The sequence below is a fragment of the Antechinus flavipes genome, chromosome 2, assembly GCF_016432865.1.
Source record: "Antechinus flavipes isolate AdamAnt ecotype Samford, QLD, Australia chromosome 2, AdamAnt_v2, whole genome shotgun sequence".
Classification (NCBI taxonomy): Eukaryota; Metazoa; Chordata; class Mammalia; order Dasyuromorphia; family Dasyuridae; genus Antechinus; species Antechinus flavipes.
The window spans coordinates 469,712,120-469,738,337 of NC_067399.1; the positions used below are offsets into that span (position 1 = coordinate 469,712,120).

Sequence of the window (26,218 nt, forward strand, 5' to 3'; positions counted from 1 at the left end):
CACTGGGGATCCATTGAAAGTGTTGGAGTAGAGAAATTATGTGTTCAGAGCAGTACTTTAGAACATTTACTGGAGCAATAGTGTGAATGATAAATTAGAGAGGAAATAAACTAGAGGCAGGCAGAGCACTTGGGAGACTTTTAAAATAATTTCTATGTGCCAATTTATTAATTCACTCGTTTGCTTACATATGTTATCTCATTTGTTCTTCACAATAACCTTGTAAGGGCAAACCACTATTGTTATCTCTATTTTACAGATGATGAAATTGAGGTTGAGAGGTTAAGTGTCACACCGCTAGTAAGTGTCTGAAGCAAGATTCATTCAAACTGTGCACTAACTAGTTGTGTCTTGTTAACAGTGGTTAAAAAGATAAAGCAAGAGATAAAGAGAATTCACTGTGTGACCACGCTGTAGACATAAAGTCGGAAGGAGAGGGACAAGTGTGGGAAACAGTAGAGGTAAACTTGACAGGACTTGACAAATGATGAGATGTGTTGGGAAGGGGGACGAGTCATTTGTAACTCCAAAATTTTGTGGTTGGGTAACAGCATAGAAATAGACAAGATAGTGAGCAGCCTTTGAGAGGAAGAAAATGAGTTTCATTTCCTCAAAACTGAAGATAGCTTATGTTGGAATCCTTTGTAGGGTCTTCAGGACAAAAAATTTCTTCTGTTATCTCAATTTTCATCCCACAGGTATGATGTATAGACCAATTTTTTAAAGAAATAAATTCCTCAAATACATATTCTGTACTTTCCTTACTAATTTGTAATGTCTCAGTTCAAAATTAAAAGCCTTTCCTAGTTTTTTCACAACCATCAGGCAAATTTGGGATGAATATATGCCTCTTCTTATCCCTCAGGCTTCATTATTTTTTAAGCTACAGATTATTTTTCCTTTTATCTAGACTAATTCTCTTTAAAGGAAGACTTTTGGGACTTCCGGTTAAGATGGCGGAGAGGAGGCTCACAGTTGCATAAGCTCCGCGCTTTCTCTCACTATCCACTTCATTACAAGCCTCTGAATCAATGCTTGACTGAAAAAAACCCACAAATAGTTACCAAGAGAAGCCATCCTTGAGATCCGCCAAGAAAGGTCTGTCTTTACTGGAGGGCTGGGGCGGTTTTAGATCGGGCACAGGCTGAGGGCAGCGGCAGTGAGAGCACGGGAGCAGACTGGAGAGGGGGTGGAGAGTGATCGTAGCCGTTTCTGCGGGGAGAGCTTCGCTACAGGTTTGGATAATTTCCTCCGGCAGCAAGTCAACAGCCCAGCAGAAAAGCTAAAAACACCGGGGTTGAAGAATACAACCGCAAACAGCTGAAGTCTCTCAGGACCTGGCCCCCCCCCCCTTCCCCCCCCTCAGTGACTCAGCACGCTCTGGGATCTCAGAGCGCAGGCGCAGCACAGTCCTGCTAGTGCCTCACTGCTGCCACCTGCAGTCTGTAGAGGAAGCTCGATAACACACCCAGCCCCTCCCCAAAGAAAGACTCCAGTTTTTTTCTGTTTTTCTTTGGTAGTTTATCTCTGATTAATAGACAGAATGAGCAAGAAGCTGAAGAGGACTTTAACCCTTGACAGCTTCTATACAGATAGAGAGCAGACTCTAAATCCTGAGGAGACTAAAAACAGGCAGTCCCCAGGTGATTCCCCAAAGGAGGAGATCGGCTGTTCCTCAGCACAGATGAACCTCATAGAAGTGATTAAAAAGGCTCTCACAAGGGAGCTAGAAGAAAAATGGGAAAAGAGTCTGGAGAAAGTTAAAGAGAGAGTGGATAAAGAAGTAAAATCCTTGAAAAATAGGATTAGTGAACTGGAAACAGAAAACAGCTCTCTAAAAAACAAAATTGGCGAAATGGAAAAAAATTCCACAGAACAAAAGAACTCAATTGGACAATTAGAGAAAGATTTTAAAAAAGTGAGTGAAGAGAATACTTCACTGAAAATCAGAATTGAACAAGTGGAATTGAATGACTCGAGGAGACAAGAAGAATCAGTCAAGCAAATCCAAAAAAATCAAACAATGGAGAAAAATGTGAAATACCTTCTGGGGAAGACAACAGACATGGAAAACAGATCCAGGAGAGACAATCTGAGAATCATTGGACTCCCAGAAAAACATGATGAAAAAAAAAGCCTGGACACTGTCTTCCAGGAAATTATCAAAGAGAACTGCCCAGAAGTCATAGGAACAGAGGAAAAAATAAACATTGAAAGGATTCATCGATCACCCACTGAAAGGGATCCTAAAATCAAAACACCAAGGAATATAGTGGCCAAATGCCAGAACCCTCAGGTGAAAGAAAAAATATTGCAAGCGGCTAGAAAAACCCAATTCAAGTATCAAGGAGCCACAATAAGGATCACCCAGGATCTGGCAGCATCCACATTAAAAGATCGAAGGGCCTGGAATATGATATTCCGAAAAGCTAAGGAACTTGGTATGCAACCAAAAATAACTTACCCAGCGAGAATGAGCATCTTTTTCCAGGGAAGAAGATGGACATTCAACGAAGTAAGCGAATTTCATCTATTTCTGATGAAAAAACCAGAACTTAACAAAAAGTTTGATCTACAAATATAGAACTCAAGAGAAATCTAAAAAGGTAAAGATTAATCTTGGGAACTATATTTTGACTATATAGATGTATAAAGAATACATGTATACCTTGTTCTAGAAATTGATGTGGAAAGGACATTGTACCAGAAAAAGGGTAAAGTGGGGGTAGTACATCTCATGAAGAGGCATAGGAAACCTATTATATCTGAGAGAAAGAATGGAGGGGGATGAATATAGTGGGTATCTTACTGCCTTCAGAATTGGCTTTAAGTGAAAAATCTTAAGACATATTCAATCTATGGTGAAACTTCTCCCATCTCATTGAAAAGTGAGAAGGGAAAAGTGGAAAGGGAAGGAATAAGCTAAGGGGAAGGGAATACGGGAACTGGGAGGGAAAGGGGTAAGATAGGGGGAGGAACTCTAAGGAGGGGGGAGGGATACTAAAAAGGGAGGGCTGTGAGAAGCAAGGGGTGCTCACAAGCTTAATACTTGGAAGGGGGGGAAAGGGGAAAGAAGGGAGGAAAGCATAAACCGGGGTTAACAAGATGGCAAGTAATACAGAATTGGTCATTCTAACCATAAACGTGAACGGGGTAAACTCCCCCATAAAGAGAAAGCGGTTAGCAGAATGGATTAAAAGCCAGAATCCTACAATATGTTGTTTACAGGAAACACACCTGAAGCGGGGAGATACATGCAGGTTAAAGGTAAAAGGTTGGAGCAAAATCTACTATGCTTCAGGTGAAGTCAAAAAAGCAGGGGTAGCCATCCTGATCTCAGATCAAGCTAAAGCAAAAATTGACCTAATTAAAAGAGATAAGGAAGGACACTATATCTTGCTAAAGGGTAGCATGGATAATGAAGCACTATCTATATTAAACATATATGCACCAAGTGGGGTAGCATCTAAATTCTTAAAAGAGAAACTAAGAGAGCTGCAAGAAGAAATAGACAGTAAAACTATAATAGTGGGAGATCTTAACCTTGCACTCTCAGAATTAGATAAATCAAACCAGAAAATAAATAAGAAAGAAGTCAAAGAGGTAAACAGAATACTAGAAAAGCTAGATATGATAGATCTCTGGAGAAAATGTAATGGAGACAGAAAGGAATACACTTTCTTTTCAGCAGTTCATGGAACCTATACAAAAATTGACCATATATTAGGACATAAAAACCTCAAACTCAAATGTAGTAAGGCAGAAATAGTAAATGCATCCTTTTCAGACCACGATGCAATGAAAATTACATTCAACAAAAAAGCAGGGGGAAGTAGACCAAAAAATAATTGGAAACTAAATAATCTCATACTAAAGAATGATTGGGTAAAACAGCAAATCATAGACATAATTAATAACTTCACCCAAGAAAACGATAATAATGAGACATCATACCAAAATGTATGGGATGCAGCCAAAGCGGTAATAAGGGGAAATTTCATATCTCTAGAGGCCTATTTGTATAAAATAGAGAAAGAGAAGGTCAATGAATTGGGTTTGCAATTAAAAATGCTAGAAAAGGAACAAATTAAAAACCCCCAGTCAAACACTAAACTTGAAATTCTAAAAGTAAAAGGTGAGATCAATAAAATTGAAAGTAAAAAAACTATTGAATTGATTAATAAAACTAAGAGTTGGTTCTATGAAAAAACCAACAAAATAGACAAACCCTTAGTAAATCTGATTAAAAAAAGGAAAGAGGAAAATCAAATTGTTAGTCTTAAAAATGAAAAGGGAGAACTCACCACTAATGAAGAGGAAATTAGAGCAATAATTAGGAGTTACTTTGCCCAACTTTATGCCAATAAATTCGACAACTTAAATGAAATAGAAAAATACCTCCAAAAATACAGCTTGCCCAAACTAACAGAGGAAGAAGTAAATATCCTAAACAGTCCCATCTCAGAAAAAGAAATAGAACAAACTATCAATCAACTCCCTAAGAAAAAATCCCCAGGACCAGATGGATTTACATGTGAATTCTACCAAACATTTAAAGAACAATTAACTCCAATGTTATATAAACTATTTGAAAAAATAGGGATTGAAGGAGTCCTACCAAACTCCTTTTATGACACAGATATGGTACTGATACCTAAACCAGGTAGGCTGAAAACAGAGAAAGAAAATTATAGACCAATCTCCCTAATGAATATTGATGCTAAAATCTTAAATAAAATATTAGCAAAAAGATTACAGAAAATTGTCACCAGGATAATACACTATGACCAAGTAGGATTTATACCAGGAATGCAGGGCTGGTTCAATATTAGGAAAACTATTAACATAATTGACTATATCAATAACCAAACAAACAAAAACCACATGATCATCTCAATAGATGCAGAAAAAGCATTTGATAAAATCCAACATCCATTCCTAATAAAAACACTTGAGAGCATAGGAATAAATGGACTTTTCCTTAAAATAGTCAGGAGCATATATTTAAAACCATCAGTAAGCATCATATGCAATGGGGAAAAACTGGAACCTTTCCCAGTAAGATCTGGAGTGAAGCAAGGTTGCCCACTATCACCATTATTATTTAATATCGTATTAGAAACACTAGCCTCGGCAATAAGAGTCGAGAAAGATATAAAAGGAATTAGAGTAGGCAATGAGGAAACCAAACTATCACTCTTTGCAGATGATATGATGGTATACCTAGAGAACCCCAGAGATTCTACCAAAAAGCTATTGGAAATAATTCATAATTTTAGCAAAGTAGCTGGCTACAAAATAAATCCCCATAAATCCTCAGCATTTTTATACATCACCAACAAAACCCAACAGCAAGAGATACAAAGAGAAATTCCATTCAGAATAACTGTTGATACCATAAAATATTTGGGAATCTATCTACCAAAGGAAAGTCAGGAATTATATGAGCAAAATTATAAAAAAGTCTCCACACAAATAAAGTCAGACTTAAATAATTGGAAAAATATTAAGTGCTCTTGGATCGGCCGAGCGAACATAATAAAGATGACAATACTCCCTAAACTAATCTATTTATTTAGTGCTATACCAATCAGACTTCCAAGAAAATATTTTATTGATCTAGAAAAAATAACAACAAAATTCATATGGAACAATAAAAAGTCGAGAATCTCAAGGGAATTAATGAAAAAAAAATCAAATGAAGGTGGCCTAGCTGTACCTGATCTAAAATTATATTATAAAGCAGCAGTCACCAAAACCATTTGGTATTGGCTAAGAAATAGATTAGTGGATCAGTGGAAAAGGCTAGGCTCACAAGACAGAATAGTCAACTATAGCAATCTAGTGTTTGACAAACCCAAAGCCCCTAACTTCTGGGAAAAGAATTCATTATTTGATAAAAACTGCTGGGATAATTGGAAATTAGTATGGCAGAAATTAGGCATGGACCCACACTTAACACCATATACCAAGATAAGATCAAAATGGGTCTATGACCTAGGCATAAAGAACGAGACTATAAATAAATTAGAGGAACATAGAATAGTTTATCTCTCAGACTTGTGGAGGAGAAAGAAATTTGTGACCAAAGATGAACTAGAGACCATTACTGATCACAGAATAGAAAATTTCGATTACATCAAATTAAAAGCCTTTGTACAAATAAAACTAATGCAAACAAGATTAGAAGGGAAGCGACAAACTGGGAAAACATTTTCACAGTTAAAGGTTCTGATAAAGGCCTCATTTCCAAAATATATAGAGAACTGACTCAAATTTATAAGAAATCAAGCCATTCTCCAATTGATAAATGGTCAAAGGATATGAACAGACAATTTTCAGAGGATGAGATTGAAACTATTACCACTCATATGAAAGAGTGTTCCAAATCATTATTGATCAGAGAAATGCAAATTAAGACAACTCTGAGATACCACTACACACCTGTCAGATTGGCTAAGATGACAGGAAAAAATAATGATGAATGTTGGAGGGGATGCGGGAAAACTGGGACACTAATGCATTGTTGGTGGAGTTGTGAACGAATCCAACCATTCTGGAGAGCAATCTGGAATTATGCCCAAAAAATTATCAAAATGTGCATATCCTTTGATCCAGCAGTGTTTCTATTGGGCTTATATCCCAAAGAAATACTAAAGAAGGGAAAGGGACCTGTATGTGCCAAAATGTTTGTAGCAGCCCTGTTTGTAGTGGCTAGAAACTGGAAAATGAATGGATGCCCATCAATTGGAGAATGGCTGGGTAAATTGTGGTATATGAATGTTATGGAATATTATTGTTCTGTAAGAAATGACCAGCAGGATGAATACAGAGAGGCTTGGAGAGACCTACATGAACTGATGCTAAGTGAAATGAGCAGAACCAGGAGATCATTATACACTTCGACAACGATATTGTATGAGGACATATTTTGATGGAAGTGGATTTCTTTGACAAAGAGACCTGAGTTTCAATTGATAAATGACGGACAAAAGCAGCTACACCCAAAGAAAGAACACTGGGAAACGAATGTGAACTATCTGCATTTTTGTTTCTCTTCCCGGATTATTTATACCTTCTGAATCCAATTCTCCCTATGCAACAAGAGAACTGTTCGGTTCTGCAAACATATATTGTATCTAGGATATACTGCAACATATCCAACATATAAAGGACTGCTTGCCATCTAGGGGAGGGGGTGGAGGGAGGGAGGGGAAAAAAAAATCGGAACAGAAATGAGTGTAAATATAATGTAATTATTAAATAAAAAATTTAAAAAAAAAAAAAAAAAAAAGGAAGACTTTTTCAGGTTTTATCTTCTCAATATTCTGATTTTCTTCTTCAACAAGTGGCAAAAGAGAAAGAAAATATACAATGACCATCTTAGCAGTAACTCTACTGTATGCTGGTTTCCCCCCAGTCACAAGAAAGTATTTTTCTATTTTACTTTTTTCTTCTGAAAGGCCTCTCATTTTCGTGCATTCTTTCCCCAACTACTTAACTTAGCATCATAAGGTCATAGATTTATAAGCAGTGAAGATATCTTAGAAATCACCTAATTCAATGTCTTCATTTTACAGCTGAGGAAAATATTTTTTAAACTAGTGTTCTATGTAAGTCAATTTCACACAGATTCAATAAGTATTGATTGATTGTCTTTTGTAAGGTAGGTACTGTGCTAGTCATGGTAACTTGGTTTGCATAATTTGTTTACTGTTTTAATAGACTTTTACATCTCAACATCTTTTAAGTTTACACACCACCTCTAGTCTTCCAAAAATTGTTTTGTTCCAAGATCTGTATCCCTTATTCAGAATACAACCTTTGTAGAGGGAGACAAATTTTCTGACATGATCTCTATGTGTAGAATCTCACTATAAACATGGGGCAAAGAAAATGCTTTCTTAACTTGGGCCATTTATTGAGATTCCTAAATTGCTTTTGAGTTAAATATAGCATCTCTCTGTCTCTCTTTCTTTATGATTGTATATATATTAATAATAATAATAATACACATTTCCAAAGAACTTTAATATTTTGAAGGGTTTTTTCCTCACGATAACTCTGTGAGGTGGGGGAGTATCATCCTCACTTGACAGATGAGGACATCGTGGTTCTACGCAGTGAAATCCCTTGTCTGTGGTTTATAGGTTTCAGGTAAAGTGTCAGAACTGTCTCCCAAATCCAATCCCAGCATTCTTTCCACTTTACCACAATGCTTCTCTCTCTACTGGAGGGATTCTTAACCTGTAAAGTGCCATAAATCTTTTTGGTAGTGTAGTGAAGTCTATAGAGCCCTTCTCAGAATTCAAGCAAATGCTAAATTTTAGTTAGAAGTTAGTGAAAAATAAAAATGTAATTTTCTCCCCACATGCAAGTTCATGGTTCTCCTAAAATCTGTCTATGGCTATTTTAGGGCTTCTGTGGACTTCAGGATAAGGACCCATATATCTAGTTGCCTGTGTTTTGGTCAGATCAATTGACTAGATTCCTCATCTTTGAAATCATAAGAAAGCAAAACTGTTATTTCTCCTGTGTTTCTTTTTCCAAATGATAAAAGGTAGAAAAATGATACCTTCCAAGTTCTTTTTTCTCTGTGAAGCAGTGAAACTTTGGGCATTTTTCATGACCATGGAGTGTTGAACCTTCTCATGGATTATAGTCTGTAAACACAAGAATCATAGAATCCACTGGAAGGGACATTAGGTATTATCTAATCCAGCTCCCTTATTTATAGATAAGGAAACTAAGGACCAGAGAACTTAGATAATTTGCCTAAGGTTACACAATTAGTTAGTGACAAAGCTGAGACTGGAACTCAAGTATCCCAATGTTCATTGCATTGCACCACATTGTCTCCCTCCTATACAAATCACTGATATGATATAGTAGATTTTTACTATCATCCATTCATTTAGCAAACATTTATTAAGTATCATTTAGCTCTCTATATGTATTATAATATACTGCACACTGAAGGAAATAAAGAAATATATGAAACTTCCCTCAAGAAATTTCCGAGCTAATTGGGGTAGAGAAGAAATATCTATACAGAGATACAAAGAAAAGAATAAAATGGGGTCAGAAATAATTTCCAATTGGAGAGAAATTTTTTTAACTTTTCAGTAGTATTTTATTTTTCCAATTACATGTGAAGATAGTTTTTTTAACATTTATTTTTGTATAATTTTGAGTTCCAAATTTTTCTTCTATCCTTCCTTACCTCCGCCAAGACAGCAAGCAATCTGATATAAATTATAAATGTATAATCATGTCAAACCTATATCCATATTAGTCATGTTGTGAAAGAAGAATCAGAACAGAAGGAAAAACTCTTGAGAAAGAAAAAGCAAACAATAAAAAGGTGAAAATAGTATGATTTGATCCACATTGAGTCCCTTTGGTTCTCTCTCTGGATGCAGATAGAATTTTCCTTTCCAAGTCTATTGGAATTGTCTTGGATCATTGTATTGCTGAGTAGCTAAGTTTATCATAGTTGTTCATCACATAATCTTGCTGTTCCTGGGTACAATGTTGTTGTTCTGTTCACTTCATTCAGCATCAGTTCTTGTAAGTTTTTGCATGTTTTTCTGAGATTAGACTGTTCATCAGTTCTTATAGAACAATAATATTCCATTACATTCATATATCATAACTTATTCAACCATCATCCAGTTGATGGGCAATCACTTGCTTTCTAATTCTTTGCTTCCACAAAAAGAGCTGCTACAAATGTTTTTGCATATGTGGGTCTTTTTCCTTTTTGCGATCTCTTTGGGATACAGACCCAACAGTGAAACTGCTGGATCAAAGGTATGCACAGTCTTATGGTCTCCTGAGCATAGTTACAGATTGCATTCCAGAATGCCTGGATCAGTTCACAACTGTACCAACAATGCTTTAGTATCCCAGTTTTCCCACATCCCTGAACAGACAAATTTAAGACAATAAATATTAATTAATGTGTTGCATGGATCAAGGAAGATTCCATGGAATTTGAGCCCAGTTTTGGAGAGTGGTTCAGAATCACTAAGCAAAGAAAGACATTACAGATGTAGAGAAACAAAGGCGAGAAATATTTGGGATGTTAAATAGCTACTTATTTTAGTTGGAGCATAAAGATATGATAGGGAACAATTGAAATAAGGCTACAAAAGAAGGTTGACACTCCCTTACAAGGTGCCTTGTTTTCCAAGCTAAAGCATATGATAGATCCAGTAGTTTCAGCCATCATTGATGACTGGGGAGAGGGATGGCAGGATAAATGGTCACAACCTATACAGAAAACCCAATTTGGCAGCAAATTGAGGGACCATGAAAATTGGGCAGAGACTAGAGGGCAAATGACCAGTTGTTATAGACTGTCACTTAATACCAGGATTAAACTTTAAAGTGCAGGAGTACATGAATCCATAACCTTTCCTCTTTCTCCTTGTGTATTTTCCTCAGGCATATCTCCTTAACACTTCCTGCTACCTTCAGAGGCAGGAACAGCACTCGAACCGACTATGAGTACCAGCACTCAAATTTGTATGCCATCTCAGGTATGTTGGAACTTCAGTTAACTGCTATCCTTTATCCTGCATTATATGTGTTAGCTTATTTATTTTCATTTCTGCTTCTCTTTCTCTATTTTTCACTTTTAGTAACTCTCTACACTAATGATGATGATTAATTTGTTTAGTGCTTTTCTTAACTGATCAAGAAATTAAAGTATTTGCCAAGAGTCACATAACCAGAAAATGTCAGAATAGGGCTTTGAACTTGAATCTGCTGGTTTCAAGGCCATTGTTCTCATGACTATTGCACAATGACACTTTGTCTGTGATATTATCTTGCCTTTAGAATAGTTCCAGATAAACACTCCAGATAAAAACTCCTAAATGTTTATAAAATGATGATAAAAAGCCATATATGCTTATAATCCTTAACTTTCATTGGGAAGTTGTGGTTTATTATTACCACTGTGTTTGGTTAACCAATACCACACAGATTTCTCTAGGGGACCCTAATGATGGAGTATGTGTACTTGGTAAGCAGGAGCTATGGACTAAGAAAGGAAGTAGTCTTCATTTGTTCACAATTTCATGATAAATTTAGGCATTTTTAACCCTCTTTTTTCTTTTTTCTTAAAGTCACATTCTTTTACTTTCATAGACATTCATATATAGGGTATATATTTTCTCACACTAATAGTGTGACTTTGGAAGTCATTAAACATTTCTGGGTCTCAGTGTCTTTTATAAAACATGAGGAAAGATCACTTTCTTCAATTATCTGAAAAGTTATTTCTTAGAAAAAGGAATTAGATATAGAATTATAAGATTTAGAGAATGCAAAGATTAGCCCAACTAATACAGTGTGTTGTCCACTGGTTCCCAAGGAACAATCAGTGGGAATTTACAAGAGAATACAGTTGAGTTTTATTTAAAGAAAATTTTTCTAACAATTAGAATTTTATTGAAGGAAATGAGCTGCCTCTTTAGTACTGTGTCCTCCATCATTGGAGGTCTTCAAGCAAAGATTAGGTGATTATTGCCCACAGTTGCAAAGAGGATTTCTGCTTCAGTTATGGGTTGAATTAAATGGCTTCTATGGCCCCTTACAGTCTCACAGATTCTAGGATTCTACGTGGACTGTGTGAGCTCTTTTAAGAACCTTCCAACTGAGAAAATACAGCTTGGGCTTGGGCAAAAATGTTGTCAGGGCCAGTGTTCTGGATATAAAATATCCAGTTGGAAAAACTCATTTAACCATGGTGTAGGAATGAATTTTATTTCATGCCTAGCAGTGTTAGGGATCTGTGCCATTCAAAGGAAATCCACAAATAACCTCTGATTACATTATACTACTCTTTTGGTGGAAGATATATATAGCTCCAAGGAAATGTCAGACATAATGGAGTGGAAACAGTACGGTCCAAAAACATGGGTATGATCTCAGTTTTGACACTTTCTGGCTGTGACCATGGGCCAAGCCACTTCCCCACTCTAAGACTCGGGACCACCGTGTGTCAGATGTGGATAATAATTCTTCACACCTCTATCCTTACAATGTTGTTGTGGGAAAAGTGGTTGGTAGGCTCCAAAGTTGCCTTTCCATCAAGCTGTAGCTTTGTGTCTTCTGGTTTCACTTATGTCAGTGTGACCATGGTTCAGTCCAGGGATCATACTCTGTGCATCAATAGTGAACTTACTGCTGACACATAGTCTGTGCTGTGTGGTTCTGTGTGTCTCCTGGCCCTTTTCTGCCACTACACTCCTGAGCCTGATGAAGCTAAGGAAGATAGCCAAGACTGAAGGCCATTTAGGATTTTTCTGGTGGCCACTCTAGGACGAGAAAGAATACAGTCGGTTTCTAGAGCCAATTGTAGTTTTGCACAACTTGCCGGAGCTTATGCTCTTCCTAGCAGTCATTTGTTCAGCAAACATTTTAAAAGTGCTTCTCCTGATTACAGCATTGTTCTAAGGAAGGTAAGAAGATGTAATAGTCCCTATCATCATGGGGCTATCAGTCCAGTTGGTGAGGGATGACTGATGCCAGTAAAGTACAAATATGGACACCACTTATATGCAGTATCCTCTAATAAATGCATTAGAAATGAGAAATACAAGTGCCAGTTCATTATGCAGAGGGCCCTGATCATGGAAGGCTTCATGGCAGAGGGGTCATTTGGATTGGGTTTTAAATGATGGGTAGAAGAATTCAGCAGGAGAAGCCCATAGTCTCCTCCCCTCTCTGCTGAGGCACTAGAGGAGGACTTTCATGAAGGAAATCTTCAAGTGCCATCTAAATGGGAGCTATTATTATTATTATTTATGAGTGCTTTCCATTAATGCTGAGTGACAGTTCTAACCCAAAAACATGGCATTCATCCATGTAGTATAATGAATCTGTTATTTAAAAGGTAATCTTTTTCTAAAAATTGCAACTTCAGGTTACTAAACAGATGAAATATAGCAATGGCCTAATTCTTGTCAGTATTGGTTTTTCTTGTTATGTTCATTTCCTAATAGATTTGGAAGTATAAGCAAAAGCCTGCTGTTCAGATCACACATGACACTTTCTCCTAGAAGAAAGAATAAGGAGCTTTCTCCCACTGCCCCCTACCAAGAGCCAATCTCACAAAGAGTATAGAAAACATGTTTGCCTCTGAAAAGCTTCCCTTGGGAAGATATCTTGTGGGCCAGGGCTCTTTCAGCATCGCAGGCACTGGGCCTAACGAGTTTGGAGAGATGACCTATTTTGCAGAGATTCTGAATATTTTACCAGATGTTTAGTGGCAGAGCAATGCAAAACAAGTCTGTAAAAGCCAGTAGAGCGTCGTTGCTCAAAATTTACACAAGTAAATCTTAATCAAAGCACATGACACTTTTTTTTTTCTTTTGCTTACAAATCTTCCTCTGGCTACATCAGTTTTATGCTAAGCAAAAAAAAAAAACTTAGATATTTTCTAATGACTATTCCAGCTGTTTAATATTTATGTAGAAAGGGGCTCATAATATGAAATATTCTCAAGATTGGCAGGAATTCTCCTGTATATCTTTGGACCATTGCCGCTTTGCTCAGCAGCTCTGATGAGGTGCTGTTTGTGTTCATTCCAGCTGTTAGTTTAGAAACGGAAAGGTAACAGCCTCAAGACACAGTAGAAGCCATTTAGAAACTTCCTGTTACGTTTATGTAAGTGGCAGTCAATTGGATTTTATCTACCAAGCAGTGGTAGTTCATGCAGCAGCCCTGTGGCAGCAGGAAGCTCTGGCCCACTCAGCTGCCGTAGTCACCAAATTGCTCCACTGAGGGCTTGGACTGCTTAGCTGTGTTACTGCCAGAGACATCCTGCAGGTCCCGCTGGCTCTGTGAGGTCCATGAGCTCAGCAGTGGGGGAGAAATTACTTGCCCAGAGACTGGAAATGAGCTCAGAAAACATGCCTACAAACCTCTCTGGCCAAAAGGGAGGTGATTTTTTTTTTCTTCATTGTGTGAATTGCATTTGTCACTGAATGTGTCATCCCAATTTGGGGTCCTGGATGTAAGGTGTTCAATAATTAATTCTCCAGGGAGTTGAGTAAGGATCTGTCCCCTTAATATGTGTGTGTGTGTGTGTGTGTGTGTGTGTGTGTGTAGAGCTTCATTGCAAGAGTCTGGAAGGTAAGGGGGAATGGAGACTTTGGAAGGTTTATGAGAGATTCATGGACTCATAGAATTCCAGAGCTGGAAGGGATGGTAAAAAACATCCCCTACCACTTCTTTATTTTATAGATGAGGAAACTGAGACCAAGAGAGAGATGAAGCAGCTTGCCTGTTTAGTTCATCAGTGATTCAGCTGAAACCTGAACCTCAATCTTCTGCCTCTGGGACTGATCAGTTCTTTCTGCCACTAATTCCATGCTGTAGCAGGAAGTGCCTTGTGGTCTCTGGATCTTCTTCCCTTTGTTCTGCACCATCACTGAAGGATTGTGGATCAGAAGTTCATAGACTTTAGATCTGGAAGGGGTTTGGAACCCCAATCCCCCTCATTTTAAGGTTGAGGACTTTGAAACCTGGCATAGTAAGGAGAGCCAGAATTTGAATTTTAGACCTTTGGCTACAAATCCATCATTCTTTTCACTGCATTGGTCTCTGCAGTATAGTTCAGTCTTTGTTCATCTAAGACTTTTTGAAAGCAATTTAGTTGGAAATATAAAAGGTGAAATGGTTTTGAATTTATGTGATTCCTAGAGCAGTGATTGTGCTGAGTTACTCATATTGACAATCTCATCAATGTGGGCAAACTTTCTTCACTAGGCATAATGCAATCCTTCCACACTGTATTATCTTATGTTATTTTACTTGTCTATTATTTTTTTCCAAAAATCCTTCACAAAAGATCCTCCCAGTAAAATGGAGACCTTTCTCTGGTACTTTAAAATCTCAAAGATAACAGCCCTGATTTCTCTGGTCATACATGTCCTCAGTAATGTCTTTTATGACACTCTTCACAAGCATGTTATTGGTAGTAGTGGGCTACAAGCTACTTCCATTCACCATTCAGATTTCCATAGCTCTTTAGCTATGCAATTTGGGTGTTTCTGATTTCTTCTTTGGTCTCTGATTATTTGGATAATATTCTTTGGGATTTGGAATTCTATCATAGTCACTTGGAATGAACAGTAAACAAATATCTTGTATGTTGTGAAAAGTTACTAAGTCTTAGGTATCAAAAAGAACCTTCATTCAGGGAGACTTCATTCTAATGGAGAAGGCTAAGTACAGAAATAATTATGATGTAAGACTTATTGTCATCAGGGATGCCCTTATCCTATTGCCCTTTCCTGTGGTCCCATGGCTCCAAGATCCTCTCTAAGATAGGCAGGTGGGATAGGGAGGTCTTTGCTCCCTCTGATGGTGGCAGGCTGCACACAATTTATCTGTGCTGTTTGACTGCTCACATATAACCTCGAATGAGGTGAGAGTCACCAACTTTGTTCTCTCCATTGAAATGGGGACTTCCGGGTCTCACCATCTCCTTGCTTCTGTGCCATCTGATCTGCTGATGACCACGTAGGACTTCTGGGCCTTCCCATCCCCCTTCAGATGAAACTTTGATGTCATCTCTCCCAGTTAGAGTGGGAGTTCCTCGAGAGCAAGAACTGTTTGACTTTCTCTGTGTCTCTAATACTTAGCACAATGCTTGCCTTAAGAGATAAACCTAATTAGATAAAAAGATAATCAGATAATTAGATAAACCTAATAAATACTTTTTCATACATCCATTCGTTCAAGGGTGAGTATGGTAAATACAGAGAAGGCTAAACAAAATGCTTAGGAAAAATTCATGGAGGATAAACTTCCTTTGCATCTAAAGGGAGGACATCATGAAAGATGTGGCATAATAGTTGGGCCCCCAAAGAAGGGAATAATCTTTGAAAGTACTGCTCACAATCCTAGAAGATTCCTGCCCAATCTTTCTCATGCTCCAGTCTGGGCTCAGCTCATTGTTCATCTCTAGCACCTGTCAGATAAACAAGCCAACAGACAGACCAACTTACCTGACAAGTTATCCATCCAGCTAAGTGTTATAAGCTAGGCAGTATACATCTTTCATCCAGTATGTTTTCCCAGTGCATATGGTTTTTACCTTGATTTCATTTGGGATTTCACAGATTTCGCACTCAAAAGAAAAATCTCTTGTTTGAACGCTTATTTTTTAATTTATTGATGGCCAATTATTTAAGTAATATTATTATAATCTCATTCTCATCTTTTTCATGCAATTTAGATAGAAATGATCTTAAGTCCTCATCCAGCTATTCTTTTATATTTAATATTCAAAAATATTTTTGTGTAAGTGAATGAAATAACTTCTTTTTGCAATTAAATAAATGTATTAGGATATAAGTTTACTCTCTATACACTTACTCAATACAATTCCTCAATATAACTCCTGAAGTAGAAAGAATAGTCCTTGTCCTATTTTCACATGATTTTGATTTCTTCTGCTAGGTCTTTATATTGAACACATGTAGTTTGGATATTATAAGCATCTGTGACATCTATTTAAGTATTGTTATTAATCTACTAATTTTTCAGGTTAGTGTTATGTTTAGATCATTGTGGGCAGTAATTTTTGTCTATATGTATTCTACTTTCAATACAGTTTATTAGTTAATTTCTCCAAGATATTTTAAGTTGTGCATTGTAATTTGGAGATTTGTTATCTATCAGTCCAAGAAAGATAGCAGATTTCTGATAGATAAAATTTTGATTTCAGGATACCAGCCAGTCTCTTAATATAATCAGTTATAGCTTTATGTTTGATATTTCAATGTATCTTACCTACAGAAGTATTTGAAGTCTCACTTTCATTCATTGATTCAATTTCTTCTTCTTCTGGATTCAAACTTTTAAAGCCTTCAATCTTTATCTTTCTTTGATGTTTTTTGAAGAATTTTATACTTACCAAATCCAGGTGCTGTTTTGATATTATTGGAGAAAGATAGCGTGACATGAAAGGGCTATTTAATATGTTTTTGGTGGAGTTATATAGCTTAATGCAATTGATGGTATATGAAGTGATCATTAAGATGTTTTGGTTCAGTTTCCCTCTTTAGTTTATATACCATCTGAAGTTCCATTTGGGAAACATTTTCATGGATTTGAAGCAAGGCAGCATCATAATGAGTTTTTGTTGTCTCTCTGAAAAATGTCACATTTTATATCAGTTTTTATAGGCATTGTATCTCTGTATTTTTTATATAGACATTATATTGATGGCATTTTAAAAATAGGGAACAGTTTTTCTTGAGTACATCAAATACTCTAGCTTTCCACTATGCTTGGGTCTAGTTTTAATATTTTCAATACATGGATTAGTCATGAGTACATTAATGAGTCAAAGATTTTGCAGTAATCAACAAAGACAGTCTAAATATAGTGGTACTTTCAAGTATCTTGATCACTAATTACTAAATTGATAATAAGTTGCTTTTTATACCGTAGAATTTTCTGGCATAATTTTTTGCTCCTTAGCCAATATTGATTTATTCAAGTGCTTATGTATATATATATATATATATATATACATATATATATATATATGTGTGTGTGTGTGTGTGTGTGTGTGTGTGTGTGTGTGTGTGTATATATATATATATATATTTGAGTAATACAAGCTGTGAATGCTTTGTATCGTGTACATAAATAATCATATATTTGGGCTATATTTGGAGAGTTGCTGGTATTCCCTTTTAATAATAGATATGTCATGACTTCTGTCAAGAAAATAAGTAAACTTCTAAATTCATCATCTCTTTGGAAAACAGTCATAGTTAGACTGGAATTCCAAAAAGCCATTTTTAATTTGATGGTACAAATCCAACTAGCTAACCAATTATACCAAATCGGAATAATTCCCAAACTTTGGCATCAATAATTACTGATATTATCCAGCCTTACTGTTTTCCCATTTTGCAGAGAACCTAAAAGTTTAATCATTCTTTTGATATACCTGTTCAGTAATTCACCATAATAAAAATGCAAACACTTTTTGTTTTGTCTTTGATCCAAATTTGTCTTTAAATTTTATTGGACTTCTTGTGACTACAAGTGACTAGAAATCTTTTGCAACTTCCTTTTGGGGGGACATCTCTCAAGTCAAGTGTTTGATAATGCTAGCTTATTCTCTTTGTTATTTCTGTTATTTCTGCTTTGGACTCATTGTTTTGACTTAATCTTTCCAATTTTGCTTTTACTCAATTACTGATATGCTGTTGTTTTCCAGATTTCTTTCCACAGATTTCTTTTCTTTTTTGTTTTTAATGGAGCAATAATGTTCTTTTAAGGGTTCTACTGCCAATACAAGCTAGATAGTGACTTATTCTTATAAGGCTTTTACACAGATCTTTAATAATTCTTCCAAGTTGCTCCTTTTATGGTGGAGTTTGCTATCTTTTGTTAGGAATATGCCTTGTTAATTTCAAATTTCCACCTGTGGTTCTTAACCACAGCAGTAGCTATATATGTGAAGGTACTAAAATATTTTCTTATTTTCTATTAAAAATTGTGGGAGTTTGTTAGTTCGTGATGGTTATAGCAGATGCCAAAGTTTGGGAATTATTCCGATTTGGTATAATTGGTTAGCTAGTTGGATTTGTGCCATCAAATTAAAAATGGCTTTTTGGAATTCCAGTCTAACTATGACTGTCTGCAATTCAAGATATTTGTGATATTGACATTCATATGTTTCTTATTGGGTATAATTTTTGGAATTTATATTAAGTAAAGATTTTCAATGTTCTCAAGGTCTTCAACCATCCCTTCTTTCTAGTTACTCAATTTCATTAAATTTAAGTTTAGGAATGAAATTTTTTTATGATTGCCCTTCAGTGGTTGTTAATGTGATTGACTTAAAACTGAGGGTATCATTAATGAAATGTGCTGTGAAGTTCTTGCCTATAACTAGTGAGGCATTTCCAATTTTGTTTGATTTATTTTTATTACTCTTATTTTCATATTTTGTTTAATAGGTCATATTTCTATAAAACTTAAAGATTTATAAAGTACTTTCTTCCTGATGAATCCTTAATATAGGTAGTACAAATGTGATGAACCCCATTTTGTAGATGAGAACTATGATTCGTAGAGTTAAGGGGACCATACTGGTAGCATGGGTCAGAGACAGATTCACATCTAGACTCTTAATTCCTTTCTGCTCTCCTGCCTTTCTCCAGGTGGTTGTTTCAGACCTATAATTCCATTGGCATAGGACACTGCCCACCAATACAGATCAATAAATATTCTGTGACTTAACAGTCTTAGAACAAAAAGCATTCCCTAATATATAAGTAGTCAAAGGATAAGAACAAATATTTCTCAAAAGAAAAATTGTTAACTATTAACTATATGAAAGAATGTTCCAAGTCATTGATGAGAAAAATGCAAATTGAAGCAACTCTGAGTTTTCACCTTACATGTAGCCAACTAACAAAAATGACATATGGAAATAGTCAATATTGGAGAGGCTGCAAGGACATTTCTTTTCTCTTGGTAGATCTGTGAATCAATCAAATCATTCTGGAAAACAATTTAGAATTAAACAAAATAAGTAATTAAAATGCCTCTTTGCTGCTGGTCATATATCCCAAGGAGTAAAGACAGAAAGAGAGGTACCCTGAATACCAAAGTAAAGTATTCATAGCAACTCTTCTGCAGTAAAAAAGAACTCAAAACAAAATTGATGCCCATCATTTTGGGAATGGATAAACAAATTGTGATATGTAAACATGATGGAATGTTATAATACAAGAAATTGGACATACGAAAAATTTAGAGAAAAATGGAAACATTTATATGAACTGATATAAAGAGAAATAAGCGGAACCAGGAAAACACAATACATAATAACTTCAGTAATGTAAACATAAAGAACACTAAAAGCAAAACTGAACCCTGCATTATTTTAATGATCAAGCATGGGCCTGAAGAAGAGATGAGAAAATACACTTCCCTCTTTTTACTAAAGAGGTAGGGGACTGTGGATGTGAATGCCATATACACTGTCTTACGTGGCCAATATGTTGATTGATTTTGCTGAACTTCAAAAAAAAATTTGTTTTTTATATACCTATAATCTTAGTGGGGGAAGGGGGTATTCTGAAACAAGTGCAATATAAAAGTGAAGACATCAATAAAATACTAAAAAATAGTCTTAGAGAGTTGCTGAAGCAGTGAAAAATTAAGTGACTTGCCCAGATTCACAGAGCCACCATATTCCAAGGAAGGATTTGAACCCATATCTAACTAACTCCAAGCTGGGCTCTCTATCTGTTTCCCCATGCAATGCTGCTTCTTGCCTCTCTATATAACTTTACTAAGGAGTGAATGAGTGAGCCAAGACTAGAGACCCAGGGAAATACCCTGATGCCCTTCCCTTTCTTCTCTCCTTCTCCCTTTCTTCCATCATGATGTGGTGAAAACAACATTGGATTTTGAGCTTTGAATATATGGGACTGAAATGTGGTGTCACAGAACCGGTGCTGGAGCTTATGGAGTCCAGCCCCCTTGATTTAAAGATTGGGAATCTCTGAGGACTTGGGAGATAAAGTGAGCTGCCCAAGATCCCACAGGAGAGCCACATATTGCAGGGCCAAGATGAGAACTGGGGCCCCATGCCTCCAAGTATAGTACTCTTTCTATACAGCATCCCCAGATCTGCCACTCCCTACTGACGTGACGGAGGTGGGGGTGGGGAGGTAAATTATTTCCTAACTCAGTCTCAGTTCCCTTATCAATAAAATAAGGGAATTAGAATTAATAACAGCTAGCATTTATGTAGTGCTTTAAGGTTTGCAAAGCTATATACATATATACACAGGCAATGTATATATATATGTATGTATACACAAATGCATGTGTATGTGTATATTTTTATTTGATTTTCACAAGTTCTCTTTGGGGTAGGTACTATCATTATATCACTTTTACATATTTGAATCCATTAAACTGAGTAGGTTAATGACTTACCTAGGGTCATACAGGTAAGGATATATGTAAAGCAGGATTTGAATTCAGGTCTTCCTGACTCTTAAGTCTCAGCACTCTACCCCCTCATTCTACCACCTAGCTGCCTCCTGCCTAGGCTATCAGTTCTAAATCTACAATCCTATTAGCCTGTGATCACTAAGATTCATAACAGTTAGAAAGCCTAGAAATCTTATTAAGCTACTTTATTTACTTTATTTAACACCTCTTAAGTTCTACATAGTCAGAATATTTAAAAATGTAATAAAGCATAGTCTGATAGCAAACTCGCAGAATGTGATGATTTTTTTCTTGACAATCTTCCCTATTAAATATGTATGTATGTACGTTATCCTCCACTATCTGCTATACCCTCCTTTTAATTTAAAAAAATCTTCTTACAAATTATAACAGTGGTCACATTGTTGCCCCCCAAATTGTCTTCAGATTAGAAAATTCCATTTTAAGGCACATGGCATAGTCAGGGCATGCTGCAGAATAAGTGGAAAGCCATCACTTCATTGGTTTGGCTGAGGTCTCTTCTTTGAGAGCAGCAAGAAATAGGATTTTATCGGTATTTTATAATCCTGCCTGAGCCATGTAACTCTGACATCGGACTAAGAAAGCACAAAGCAATTAAAAATAATTAATGATTTCTGAATATCAGCTTTCTCCATGCAGTTTTAATCTAGTCCTCATTTAAATGGAAGATGGACATTTAATTATCAGTATTATGAAATTCATGATTTATATATTTCATCCAGTTGGATCATTTCTGCCTCTTTCTTCATATTCTTATAAAAAAGCCTTTATATTTTACACAAAAAGTAATAATTTGAAAATTCATCTGCTGCACAATAATTAGAAACATTTTCCTAGTGTTTGTAATGATTACATTATTTCCATTTTTTAATTAAGAAAAAATCTCACCTGGAAAATTTAAAATAAACTAGATAATATAATGATTATAAAGTATTTTCAGTATCCTAAAAAGAAAGCTGAGAAACTACAACATTAGACTGTTAGAGAAATGACATACTTTTATCTGAAAGTTATCTAATAAACCACTGAATTTATGTTTGAGAGAGACTACATCACTCGACAAGTAGTTTATTGTGCAGGTATTCAGGGAATTTCTCTTCCCTTGTTTTTCCCTTTATTCACTGAATTCATCGATTCATTCATTCAGCAAACATTTATTGGATGCTTACTGTTTTCAGTTAGGATTGGACCAGTTCTACAAGGTTGTGCCAGGAACTAGATTTTCATGGCCCTGAAATTAACCGGCGCTTTTTCTTCCCTGATTCAGAGCCACGAAGGAATGTTTTGTTTTTTCCCCTGCTCCTTGCATTTGTTACTCTCCTGCATAGCCTTCATCTTAATGGAGATGTTGTGAGTTTATGCAACCTCTGTTTCAGACCTCCATATCCCTTTGCACCTTGCCAAGGTTTATCAAAAGCACCAAGAACCAGAGGTGGGGGAGGTGGGATTGGGGAAGAAGAGGTTGAAAGACAAGAGATCCATTTGGTACAGCTCCAGATAATAGCATACATGGGGAAACTCTTGAATCAAGTGAAAAATTATTTATAATAATGGTACTCAAACAGAGGGAAAAATAAGTCATTTTAAAGGTATATAAATTCTTTATCGTTGTGTATAAACAGCTACTGCTTTCCTTGTCTATCCATCTATTCTTGCCCACACTGACAACAGAATCGAGGGTAAAGGAAAAATATAATAAGAAAACCAAGAAATGAATGGGAATAGATGGGGAATTGATTGCACTGTATATTTGTATATCCTGATGGAAAAGGTGCTGTTGACAGGTGGCCAGGTTTGCTCTGTATACAACCATGTGTGCGCTGTCAGGCGCACGCAAGCAGCCTTGTTTCGATTGATGAATTGCCTGCTTTCTTGATTAAACCTTCCGTCACTTAAGAAACAAAACGCCTGTGTTTAGATGGCAGAGTGGGACGTGTCAAAAAAATCTGTCTCCTCTACCTTTGTACAGATGTTGGGCACAGACTGTAACATGTATTATTAAAATGAATGTGGCATTTACTGTGCATTATTCCTTTCCTGGGAGAAAGGACTGTAAATTATATGCTAATAATAAGCTTTATTAACCCTTTCCAAAAGCCGAAGATTTAAGAGTACAAATATTCCTGTAGGCTTGGCTAATTGGGTGTGCTTTAATACCATGGTAGCTATGTCATTGAAGTTAATAAACAGTGTGTTCCTAGCAAATATGCAGCTGCACCTTTGGGAATCTTACCTCTAGGAGGTATTCTGCTGTGTAAGTTCCAGAAAAACAAACCTTTGGAATTACAAGACACTTCACAGACAGAGACCCTAAAACATTGAGTTTGGGGACCTATATCATTAGGCTATAGGATTGCATTGTTAAGACATAATCACTAACAACTGAGTTTGGAGGGATTTCAGAGATTATCTAGTCTAAACCATAGCTAAACAGATCTGCCTTCCCAAAATTTCCTTGAAAACAAATCAACTAATCTGCATGGAACCCCATTTCTTCAACTGTAAAATTAACAATCTGATTCTATAAATGAGTGGCCAGCTTCTGCTTGAAGACCTTCTGTGAAGAGAAATTATTTCCCGAGATAGTTTGTTCTGTTTGGAGATGATTCTCATTGTTAGCAAATTCTTCCTTAAATCAACCCTGAATCTACTTCCCTGCACCTCCCCTTTTCCCCAGAGTTCTTAGTTGTTGTTTTTTCTCTAGGGCTAAGCCACAAGACTGACCCCTTTCTCCCATTATAGTCTGTCAGATACCTGAAAACTTAATCACATTCCCCTTAAGTCTTACCTACTTAACACTTTTTAAGTAAAAATTTAAGCTCTCCCCATACATTATGTGCCAACCCTCCCCAACCTGAGAGGGTGATAACAATGACAACACTAGTGTCTTTTATTCAATAAGCATCAGTTAATCACTGGATTAATAAACAGAGAAGCCTTTTTCCTAGGCTAAGCTCTGTGGCTGCCAGGAGTTAAGGCTTTAGTACCTCATATCAGTGAGGACCTCTTGACCTCTTGGATCTAAGACTTTGCTCTTTCTCATTGTGAAATGTCACCTTTACCAAGATGTTCTTTTGATACCTGAGACAAATTTCTTTCACAGCCCCTAAAAACCAGCCATTGTTTGGTATAAAAGAAGATCCCTGGGCTCAAGTTGCCCACACAGAAGCCCTGTGTTCAAGTTCCAGCTCTGGCTATGATCAAGTCATTTAGCTTCTCACCCCATTGACCCATCAGTAACATTAGAATAATAGTTGCATAATCAACATTATAATATTGTTATAAGGAACCTTCTTTGAAAAGTATCCAGAGTTAAGTGATTCAAAAGATTTTCTGGAAGATGCCACCTACTTGGCATAATGTATAATCTTTTAGATTAGGTTGGGGCAGGAATTTATAATGTGATAAAATTACATGGAATCCTCAGAATTAATATTTAATTTGTAGGGTTGGATTATTTTATTTTTAAGCTTTTTAAATTTAATTTTTTGGACTTTAATTTTATTTCTACCTTTTCGGTCTTATTGTATATTATTCCCTTTCCACATGCAGTATAGCTTACCCAAATGGACTACTTTCTGCCCCTGTTCTTATCCCTTCTTTTCCCCAAGCCCAAATACACCCTGCTTCTGTATTTCAAGCCTTTATCCATTCTGAATTTGTTCCTTTTCTCCTTCATCATTTTAGTGCTGTTCATGTTTTAAAACCCAGTGCCAGTGTCACCTCCTTCATGAAGCTTTTTCTTGCTGTACTTTCCATCCTTTCTAACACTTTGTTTGGTAACTTCCCAATATAGATGTAGAATATTCATTCTATATGTTCATTTATCAAGCAAGCATTTCTTAAGTCTGTAATATGTTTTGGATGCTTTGGATACAAAAGCAAAAATGAAACAGCCTTTGCCTTCAAGGAGCCTCTATTGTTTAAAATCTTATCTTGGATACAACCTGTGTTGTATCTAACTTCTTTAAGTTTCAGATTGCTCAAATATTAAAAAAAAAAAAAAACAGCTTGGGTTACGTCTAAGATCTCTTTCAGCTGTAATTTTATGAGCCTCTGAAGTAAACACTAAATATATGCAAAGTTGTTTTTAATTTTTTCCCCCAAGTGGAGGATACTAGCAGGTGGGGGCTTGTCCAAGAGATAGCACTTGAACTAATCCTTCAGGAGGTGCTGTTTGTCTCTCACTAGGTTTCTGGGGACTCCATCCTGAATGTACCTAATTTTGTTGGATCTTGGAAGCTGAGCAGGGTTGGGCCTGATCAATACTTGGATGGATACCTACTTGGCAATACTCAGTGCTGCTGACTTTTGCTTTGAGGGGAAACTTGATTTAGCGATTACTACTCTGAATAAGATCTGGGTTCAAATCCTATCCCAAGATCATATGATCCTGGGTAAGTCACAATCTCTCTATGCCTCAGTTCCTCCCTCTAAAATGTGGCGAGTAGATTCATTGACCTCTTAGATCTCTTTCACCTCTAAATCTATTATCCTTATGATTTTGCCATATCAAAAAATGTTACTTTATGCACTATGCTCTTCTTACAATAAAAGCTTAACAAGCATTGAATGAGTTAAAACCCGCTTGTCTTCTGTTTAATCAAAATTAGAGATTACTCTCTTCAAAGTTATTACTTTAAAAGTCAGATTTTATCTTAATGAAAAAACAAAATTGTATTTGCAAGAAAATACTTTAGACCTCTTTTGGAGACAATGAATGAATGTTGATATTGTCTTGTTATCCTTCTCTGATTTTTAAATTAAAGTATCAGTTTAGGCCACCTTAATATAATATATTTTGCATCCTACTGAAATGTACCATCCCTCATAGTCTTTGTCTTCTTTATGTAAGAGAAACCCTTTTGGATTTATACACACATTTTCAGAATGCTCTTATCAAGTCTTCAGACACTTGGGGGTGAGGGAGAAACCTAGAGGATATTGATCTCAGGACTTTGAGTAGCCCAGGAGTTCTTTTATCCAAGCCAGTTAACAATGGGCAGTTTACATTAAATAAACATTCTTCTCCTTTTAGGAGTAAAATGTCAATCGAAGGAGGAAAATTATGCAAATTAATATAGTAACTTGTTTAGATTAAATACATTTGGGAGGAGTAATCACTTCTGCTTTTATTAAAATGGATCAAGTTAATATAATTATATCCATTGGATATGCA

General features: G+C 36.2%; 1 protein-coding gene across 2 annotated transcripts in view; it reads left to right on the forward strand.

The window, feature by feature from the left end:
- The window catches only part of MVB12B (multivesicular body subunit 12B), a 290,278-nt gene that overhangs the window by 170,729 nt on the left and 93,331 nt on the right, over positions 1-26,218 (forward strand). For both annotated transcript variants that reach the window (XM_051979657.1, XM_051979656.1), the window contains exon 7: positions 10,450-10,544. In XM_051979657.1, coding sequence (XP_051835617.1) covers positions 10,450-10,544 — 95 coding nt within the window. The remainder of the gene's footprint in view (positions 1-10,449; positions 10,545-26,218) is intronic.